The sequence below is a fragment of the Mastomys coucha genome, unplaced genomic scaffold (assembly GCF_008632895.1).
Source record: "Mastomys coucha isolate ucsf_1 unplaced genomic scaffold, UCSF_Mcou_1 pScaffold21, whole genome shotgun sequence".
NCBI lineage: Eukaryota > Metazoa > Chordata > Mammalia > Rodentia > Muridae > Mastomys > Mastomys coucha.
The window spans coordinates 140,997,575-141,006,991 of NW_022196904.1; the positions used below are offsets into that span (position 1 = coordinate 140,997,575).

Here is a 9,417-nt window from a genome sequence, read left to right on the forward strand (position 1 = left end):
TCAGAAATCCACCTGCCTCTGTCTCCCAAGTGCTGGGATTAAAGGCGTCACCACCACCGCCCAGTAGATGTATTTATTATTGTACATAAATACACTGTAGCTGACTTCAGACACCAGAAGAGGGCATCAGATCTCATTACGGGTGGTTGTAAGCCACCATGTGGTTGCTGGGATTTGAACTCAGGACCTTTGGAAGAGCAGTCATTGCTCTTATCCGCTGAGTCATCTCACCAACCCAGCAGAAATTTTTAAAAGCCAATTATGGCCAGGCGGTAGTGGCGCACGCCTTTAATCCCAGCACTTGGGAGGCAGAGGCAGGTGGATTTCTGAATTCGAGGCCAGCCTGGCCTACAGAGTGAGTTCCAGGACAGCCAAGGCTACAAAGAGAAACCCTGCCTTGAAAAAAACCAAAAAAAAAAAAAAAAGAAGAAGAAGAAGAAGCCAATTATGTGCTATTTACAAGTAATAATTTAGATAGGGCTGGGCGGTGGTGGCGCACGCCTTTAATCCCAGCACTTGGGAGGCAGAAGCAGGTAGATTTCTGAGTTCAAGGCCAGCCTGGTCTACAGAGTGAGATCCAGGACAGCCAGGGCTATACAGAGAAACCCTGTCTCGAAAAAAAAAAAAATAAATAATAATAATAATAATTCAGATAGGTTCAAAGATCTGTGCTAGAAGCACAGTGGCTAACCAAAAGTAGCTATGATTCAACACAATTCCCAGGACATCCTCCAAAAATATTCCTAAGAACAGGTCTATGGCTGTTGAGATTAGAGGGTGAGGACGGTGTGGGCATGAAGGGGTAGCTAAGAACTTTCTGTGATTAAAGGATATGGGCATGGTATGTATCCCAGTTGTGGTAATAGCTACATAAATCATGTTAAAATTCATAAATACATTCCCCCAAATTTCACCATACTGTGTTACTTTTTTCTATTTAAACAAAAAGCATTTAAGAAAGAAAAGGAAAGAAAGAGGGACATCAGGAGCTATTAAAACCAAACTGGGTATAGAAGAGCACTGGTCTTTGAGAAATCCACATGGAAGGAATGGGTGACCTTTAGTAGGCTCTCCAACCACCCAAACTCAGAAAGAAAAGATGAGAACCAGACATAATGGCACATGCCTTTAATCCCAGGATTTGGGAAGTAGAGGCAAGAGGGCTAGAATGTGAAGGCTAGCCTGGGTTACTTGAGATCACATCTTAAACAAACACACACACACACACACACACACACACACACACAAGTAGGGACAATCACACTCCAACTTTCTCTCCTACCCTACAGTACAAAAGTGCTCTCCTTGGGAAAAAATACTTCAGAAGCAAAGGCTGGATGGCACCCAGTGCTCACCACCTCTTCTTCCTACAGCCAGTCAAACTCCAGCTTCCAACAAGAGATACAGCCTATCATCCTTAAGCTTGAATATTAAAATTTCCCAGACCAGCCACAGCACTTATTGTACTGTATTATTTGTAACTTGGTGCTTTAAGAGGCTTTCATGTTACAGAATCCATTTCTCCTCTGGCCCAGATTTCATATGGGCTTTGGTGTCCCCCGAGGCACGATCAAGGCCCATGCAAAATGAGAGAAAACTACAGGCTGGAGTAGCCTCTTTAGCCTGGAGGCCTTATTACCTTCGCACTCTCCCTGCCCTGTATCCAAAGCCTACTTTGTATGAAGCTCTGCACTCAGTGTGTGTACACTCACTCTCCGAGTCACCAAGTCTCCTGAAGCTGCTTTCTTCATTTTGCAGCTGAGAAAACTCGGGTATAAAAAGAAACATTTGCAAGACCCAGAACCTTTCAACCTTGCTAGGTATCCCAAGCTTTAAGCACCAGATGCCCTGTGCAGGGACTTGGGTTCCCTAAAGCTGGCAGGGCAACCTGCAGTGCCTCTCGGCCATGTCCATACCTGCAAGGCCCTGGGCAATATAAAGAAGGAAAGGAAGTGACTGGCCAATTGAAGAACGAACAAGTTCAGCCTTCTGCACAAGCAAACACAAAAAGAAGTCCACAAAGCCACAGAGCTAGCTAATGAGGATACTGGAAGACATGTCACCTTCACCAATCAAAGAGGACAAACAAGTTGAGACCCTATCCAGCCAGCTGCTGAGACCTTCCCACCTGCCAGGGCAACCAGCTGAAGGCAGAAGCCTTCCAGGTGCCTTCATAACTCTTCTCAGAACTATAACAGGGGGCTGTATCAAGGTATGAAGCAGGCAGGTGTACAGACAGCTTAGTAACCCAGGACATCCTACATGACCTGAGCAATACAACACCCCTTTCCCAACAAAGTACTGAGCAGCTGTTCTAGCCGGAGCTACACACAACTCCGTCCTGAGAAAGCAGTATCCTTCTCCTCCCTAGCAATTCCCTGCTTGGAGTTTGTGGTCAAATGAACAATAAAATAACCTATGTTCTCAGGATGAACTTTTTTGGGGGAAGAGTTGGGGGGGAAAGAGACCTTATTTACCATCTCATGCCTATGTATGACTGGGCATACATATTGTTAAAATTATGGGATATGCCGGGCATTGGTGGCGCACGCCTTTAATCCCAGCACTTGGGAGGCAGAGGCAGGCGGATTTCTGAGTTTGAGGCCAGCCTGGTCTACAGAGTGAGTTCCAGGACAGCCAGGGCTTTAGAGAAAACCTGTCTGGGAAAACAAACAAACAAACAAAAATTATGGGATATATAATCCACACCTAAACAGGCTGAAGTCTCCAACTGTCAATCCAAAGTTTACCAGAGCAGAAAACCATCTATACCCTGTCCCTAGAAACCAACTCCTCTTTCTCCTGGACCCATTCAAGCTTACTATTTCCTTGCAGGGTATCTACCCTTGACTTTCACTTTTAAATAAAATCCTGGACCTGTGAAAAGGCTCAGCAGGCATAAGCACCTACCACCAGCACTGATAACCTTAGTTTGATCCCCAGAATCCATGATAGGAGATAAGACTCCAAATATTGTCCTGTAACTTTCTTCCAAACATACCCAATAGCATGTGCTTCACACACACACACACACACACACACACACACACACACACACACACACACACGCGCGCGCGCACGCACGAATAAAACAACTTTAAAGGAAAAATCCCACATTATTTGTGCATTTTCAAATCTTTAAACAGATGATAAAAAAACTGAGCTACAGCTGGTCTAGACAGCAATCAACCAGGAGCAGAAAATAGGACTGTGGGCTACTCCCAGGTCCCAGTTCTCCAAAGCTCTTGCTCACAGGAAGTGACCCAGCCCAGCTCAGCTCTAAGGTGCCTGGGAAGAGAACAGCTTCTTTGGTCTTGTTTCCAGATGCCACTTGTCAACAGCTACTTTGTAACCTGCACAGCTGGACCCAGCCTCAGTTTACAGCTACCAGCTTTTACCCCATTGGACATCATATCACGGCTACTGCTTAGGTCCATGATCCAATAAATCTCAGTGGCTCTGTGGACCAGAGACATGTCTGTTCTTTTCACAGACCCTCAAGCCCCAGTGTTGGGAATGAGGAAGTAGATGGCTATGGGAAGCACTTATAGGTGTAGGCTGGATAAACACTGTAGGTCGCACCTACCTATGTACAGGGGATGGGCAGAGGGCAATCTCTACAGCGGAAGGTTACAGAGCCCCAAAACTGTTGATTCCCACCAGTTACCCTGTTGACTCCAGTGCCTCCCACATGCACATCTGCCTTCCTAACACTCCCGCTTGCAATGTTAGCGCTTTCACAGGGGCTGTCAGCTATACTATAACATAGGCATGGTTAAGAACTAGGTGCAGCTCTGTTAAGGGACAGGGAAAGGCTTTACTTACAACAAAGCTGCACTGTGGAGAGGAAACAGAAAAACACCAAGAGTTAATGCCAAGAGATTTCCTACAGGACAGGCTACACACCTATCCACAGTGGGTCTACTCAGGGCCTTTTACAACAACACATTGCTACCTCATCTCAGCCATCCTCCCTCCCAACAGTAAAGCTGTCTTCACCTGCTCTTCTCAAGTCACACCCACCACTGGTCTGTGGACATGGTAGCCACTGTTAAGTCTAAGCCAGTCCTCCCACTTTCCAGCCTAGGGCTCACCAAGCAGCTGAGCTTCTGAGTCACAGACCAGGATCCATAAAGTCGGAGCAGTACCACAGAATTGAGGCAACCCTTGGCCACAGAGGCTTTAACTAGCCCATCATCAGTGCCTAGCCTCCATATGCCCAGGCCCACACTACTTTCAGTAACTTTTTTGTTTGTTTGTTTGATTTTGGTTTTGTTTTTGTTTTTTTGAGACAGGGTTTCTCTGTGTAGACCAGGCTGGCCTTGAACTCAGAAATCCGCCTGCCCCTGCATCCCAAGTGCTGGGACTAAAGGCGTGTGCTACCACCTCCCGGCTTACTTTCAGTAACATAAGAGCTTTCAACTGCAGTGCCCTAGTTCCAGCCAAAAGACAGGCTCCCTTACCTTAGGGTCCACACGGAGCGGAGTGTTGCGTTTAATAAAAGACTTCATGACACTGCTGCGGGAAGCCAAAGTGGGGGTCATGAGCATCTGGTTCTTCTGCACTGTGTGCAAGAAAGTCCGGAGGGGCCGTACCACCTGCAGACCAGGGCCAGGGTCAGGGTGGAGCAGGCATGGCAGACACCAAGCAAGGGTGGGAACCTGCTCACCTTGTTGGCTGGACAGGGTGGGGAAGGGGTCTTATTCTGGGGGGGCTGCAGTTCTTCGTCTTCTAGCTGCTCCTCATCCTGTTCACGCATTGCCTGTTTGTAACTGCGTTTCCTCCTGCCGAGGACAGGTGGCCACATGTCATAAAGAGGCATCAAGAATCTGCCACATAGCCCTACTACATCCCATAAAAATCACCCTTGCAAACACATAGGGGTTTAAGCCTCAGAACTCTAGACTTGAAGAGACTGCAGACAAGCCTTTTGCTGCCCACTCAGGAAAAAGTAGGTGGCCAATGAAAAATCACAGAGTCAAGGATGCAGAGGGACATCATTCCCGACAGTATCTACAGCATCAAGTTGCTTCCTCTGTTAAGTCAGAGAATCAATGACACCAGTCAAGAAGCAGAATGCCTTGCCACACCCCAACATAGCCTCTCTATGCAAGGACCCCAGCTTGGTTCAAACCCCTTCTGGGATCCTCGGACCATCGCTGCCTACACATCCTTTTCCAGATGCAAACCTGACACTCTGGGGTGGTTCTCTGTGTCCATCTGTTTGGTCAAGCTCGGCTTCTGTGAAGAGAGAAATTTCAGTGAAGTTGTTTGAGTGATGGCAGTGGAGTATACATGCTGGTTTCAGGGAAGGGGTCCAGCAGTAATAGCTACAGCAAGAGTAATCCCCACTCCTGGCAACCTCAGGGTGGTCAATGGCAAAAACACCAACCTTAGCAGGAACTGGCCTTGATGGCCTTGAGTCCAGGATACTGGCCCCAAAATCAGATCCTCCAGCCCTAATCCTTGGCAAATGTGGCACAACGGCAAGACAGTATCACTGAAGCCTTAATCTATATGCTACTCCCTCTACCACAAAAACTATGTGCAGAGACCTTACAGGACAAGCTGCCAACTCTACTATAATTAAAGTCACCTCTCCTGGCCTTCAATTGGCACCACATGACAGAAGATGAAGGTTCGCTTCATAGGGTCATCACACAGGGCACAGTACATTTTATTTCACACCAACAGGAAGCATCCTTTACTCCAAGAGTCTTTGCAAGAATCCTGGCAGCTTTCAAGCTGGCACAACTATCCTGACACCTTCATAAAGGGATGCTTTGCTTGAAACCTTACAGTGCCATTTCTTCATACCATGGAAATCACCCTCCAGAGAGAGACATGAGCCAGACTCCAAGAGCCTACTAGTAGCCTGGGAAACCAGGCAAGGGCTCCTGACCAACTCCCAAAGCCCACAGTAATCCTGCCCTTTTTGAACTTCTAGTTCAGGAACAAGCCAGGTACAAGAGGCCAGGTAGGCACTCAGACCGCAGCCTGTAGTTCTTCATGAATCCTTTGGAGTGGGCTTCAGGACCCTCACATGACACTCTCATACCGTTACTTCCTTCAGGTAGGCACCCAGAGCCCAGCCTGTAGTTCTTCATGAATCCTTTGGGGTGGGCTTCAAGACCCTCACATGGCACTCTCATACCGTTACTTCCTTCAGGCCCTTTCCTGTGTCCTAATCTAGCCTGCTAGACTTACTCATGTGACACTCAGAAGCAACCTCCAGCCAAAAGATCACGGCCTCTTCAGGCTTATCAGATCAGAAAATGGGATGCCATATCCCAAGACACAGAACCAAGCAGCTCACCTTGCTCTTCAACAGCTGTAGTGGCCACAGGCTTCGAGGTGGGCGTGCTAATTGCAATCTTGGTGGCACTGAGGGGTTTGGAAGGACACCCACTGTTCTTGGAGACCTACAGGAAGAATCAAGACTTGAAGAAACCCACATAGATCCTAAGGCTCAGGATGTCATGGCACAGAGCTTTAGATCCGGAGGACTCAAGTCCTACCCGTCTCTGGCCTTACCTCTTGGCCCTCTACTGCCTCCTCAGACTCGGCCACCTCAACAGGCTCCTGCTCCAGGCTGAAAGCAAAACAGGGGCACTGTAAGAACTCTTAAGTCTTAAGTTTCCTCCAACTCCTCAAGTTAGGGCCAGACCTGGATGACAAACCAACAGCCTAGGTTGGCTCAGAAAACAGCAGCCATCACCAGTGGCTTCCTGAGTAGAACGTTATGCGACTTTCTTCTTCGAGGTCAGATGTTTAGGAGTGTGCCCATGAAGGCAATGATGGGTCCACAGCCCTTTCTTCCCTCTCCTTTCAAGTCCCAGCCATGAGATGAACAGCTTTGTGAACCAAACTCCCATAGTCATGGTGTACTGCTCCCCACAGCAGCAGAGCCAACAGGTCATAGGTGGCTTAGCTCTACAACTCTGAGCTATGACAAACCATTTTTCTCTGTAAGCTGAATAACTTTTAGGCATTGTTCCAGTGATGCAGAGAAGACAAATATTTTATCCAACTCGGTCCCAGTCTTTAGGGCCCAGAAAAGCTTCATCTCTTTTGATGCCTGCTCACTACTCACCCAGGGGCCAGTCCCATTTCCTCATCCTAAGCACTGAATCTCTGCCCCAAAGTAAAGAAGGACTAGCTCATGATAGCACAGCATGACCTCTGAGAAGTCAGTGCCCCAGGCCCAAGCAATGCTAGGTCTAATCTAGAGACAGAAAGCACCCCTGAGTCCAAGACTACCACACTCCACTACACTTCATTTTAAATGGTCGTTCTGCATTATTTACAACTATAGAGCTCACACACTCAGGCTGACAAGTGATACTGATGGAATGTTGCCTGGAGACTTGATAGTCATGTTGCTTGCTGCCTGGTTACAAGGGGACCAAGCTAAGCACGCATGGCTGTCAGCAGTGCCAAGGAGAAATGGGATGAGAAGGACAGTCTTAACCTCAGGAACAGCTTTCACTTGGTGGTCACCTCCACCTGCAATGTGCCCTGACACCCCTGTAGAAAGCACCAGCATGGAACTTACCCAACGTTCTGAGGCACTTCAACATTCAGGAGCCTCTCCAGGTAACTGTGACCTGAAGAACAAACCAAAACAAAAGATGCCATCAGAAATCATTCAAGAACCAGGCCAGACGTGCAGGAAGTTTTGACAGGGACACAATCACTGCTCCTTTCATGGACATACAGGCTTCACTGTGCCCTGGGTCTCTTCCTCATTCATTCTCACAACCTCAATGAAGCTATAAGCTTTATGTAGGTTGCGTAACAGACACAGCTCCACCTCTTCACTAGGCTAGGAATCCAATATCTTGGAAAGAAAAATGTCTGACATTACACTGGCAGCCTATTCACTCAGCAAACGTTCATCAAATGCCTACTATGTCCTGGGTCTGGGGCAGGTGCTGGAGCCTCAGTGGAAGGAAAACCAACAAAGCCACTGCCTGGTCTTTTTACCTTCCAGCATCAAATAATCTTACACAGTAAACAAAGATATGTGCAAGGACCAAGTTAAGGATGCTGAAGTCTAGATGGAGACTGAACTGATGTGATGAAACAACCAAAAGGGAACTGGGAGGTGGTAATACACGCCTTTAATCCCTGCACTCAGGAGGCAGAGGTAGGAGGTTCTCTGAGTTCAAGACCAGCCTGATCTATAGAGAGAGTTCCAGAACAGCCAGGGCTACACAGAGAAACCCTGTCTCGGAAAAACAAACAAACAAACAAACAAAAAACAAAAAAAAAAAGGGGGGGATGATGTAAAGGGAAGGAGAGAGGATATTCAACTTCTGGAGATACTTGAGACCTTTCCAGGCAATCCACATCTGAACTACTTTCACCACTGTACTGACGAGTGATTTCTCACTCTATTAACATTAGGCCAAACAGCACAAAAGCAGAGCCAAGGGAATCATGCTGAAACTTACATCCATCAAGAATTCTGCACCATACTCTATCATTCTATTACACACAGTAAAGCAATGCCCAGTTTCAATTAGGAATGTCCTTGAAGAAGTATTAATTACAGGTATAATGGTTACCATCTTTAACCCTAGCATTCAGGATGCTGAGACAGAGGGATTGCCACAAGTTCAAAGTCAGCCTGAGCTTGTCTAAATGAATTACTGAAGATGTATCATAACTAAGCACTAAGATGAGTTCTTTAACTACCCTCAAAGCAATGTCATTACGATTTTAGACAGGAGACTGAAAAGAGGTGTACCCAAGGCCACCTACCTGGAGGCTGAGTCACTACATGATCTAGTCCCTGCCTCCTCCTCATATCTCCTCATTTCTAGGAGGAGATTTCAAAAAGTGGAAAGAAAAAGACACCAATACTGTAACCATTAAACATATAGATTCAGGAAAGTCTACCACTACTGGCCATCTACAAATGTTGTGGAATTGACAAACCACTAAAAAGTTTGAGAAGGAGGCTGCTGAGGTAGGAAATAGCTCTTTCAAGTATGCCTTGGTCTTGGAGAAACAAAAGTTGAGTGTGAGCATAGTATCATTATTGACAAATCCCTGTGAAAAATTGAGACCAGTACTCATTATGAGACTATTACCCAGATGTGTCAGTGCAGACACATCTCAGGATGACTGTACCATCCAGAGTGTTACTGCCAATGCTGGTGAATCTCTAAGAATGGGCAGACCTGTGAGCATGCCCTTCTGACATACACACTGGGTGTGAAAGAGCTAACTGTTGGTGCCAACAAAACAGACTCCATAAAGCCATCCTACAGCCAGAATACATATAAGGAAATTAAGGAAGTCAGTACATCCATAAAGAAAATTGGCGCTGGGCAATGGTGGTGCACACCTTTAATCCCAGCACTTGGGAGGCAGAGACAGGTGGATTTCTGAATTCGAGGCCAGCCTGGT

The 9,417-nt window shown here is 46.9% G+C and overlaps 1 protein-coding gene across 3 annotated transcripts in view; it reads right to left on the reverse strand.

Annotated features, from left to right (window-relative positions):
* Incenp (inner centromere protein) overlaps positions 1-9,417 on the reverse strand; it is a 30,258-nt gene that overhangs the window by 10,759 nt on the left and 10,082 nt on the right. For 2 of the 3 annotated variants that reach the window (XM_031389640.1, XM_031389639.1), the window contains 7 exons: positions 7,556-7,607; positions 6,535-6,592; positions 6,317-6,422; positions 5,190-5,241; positions 4,670-4,784; positions 4,464-4,598; positions 3,826-3,837 (listed from right to left, as the gene is read on the reverse strand). In XM_031389640.1, the coding sequence (XP_031245500.1) occupies positions 3,826-3,837; positions 4,464-4,598; positions 4,670-4,784; positions 5,190-5,241; positions 6,317-6,422; positions 6,535-6,592; positions 7,556-7,607 (530 nt within the window). The remainder of the gene's footprint in view (positions 1-3,825; positions 3,838-4,463; positions 4,599-4,669; positions 4,785-5,189; positions 5,242-6,316; positions 6,423-6,534; positions 6,593-7,555; positions 7,608-9,417) is intronic. The other variant, XM_031389641.1, reaches the window with a different exon arrangement.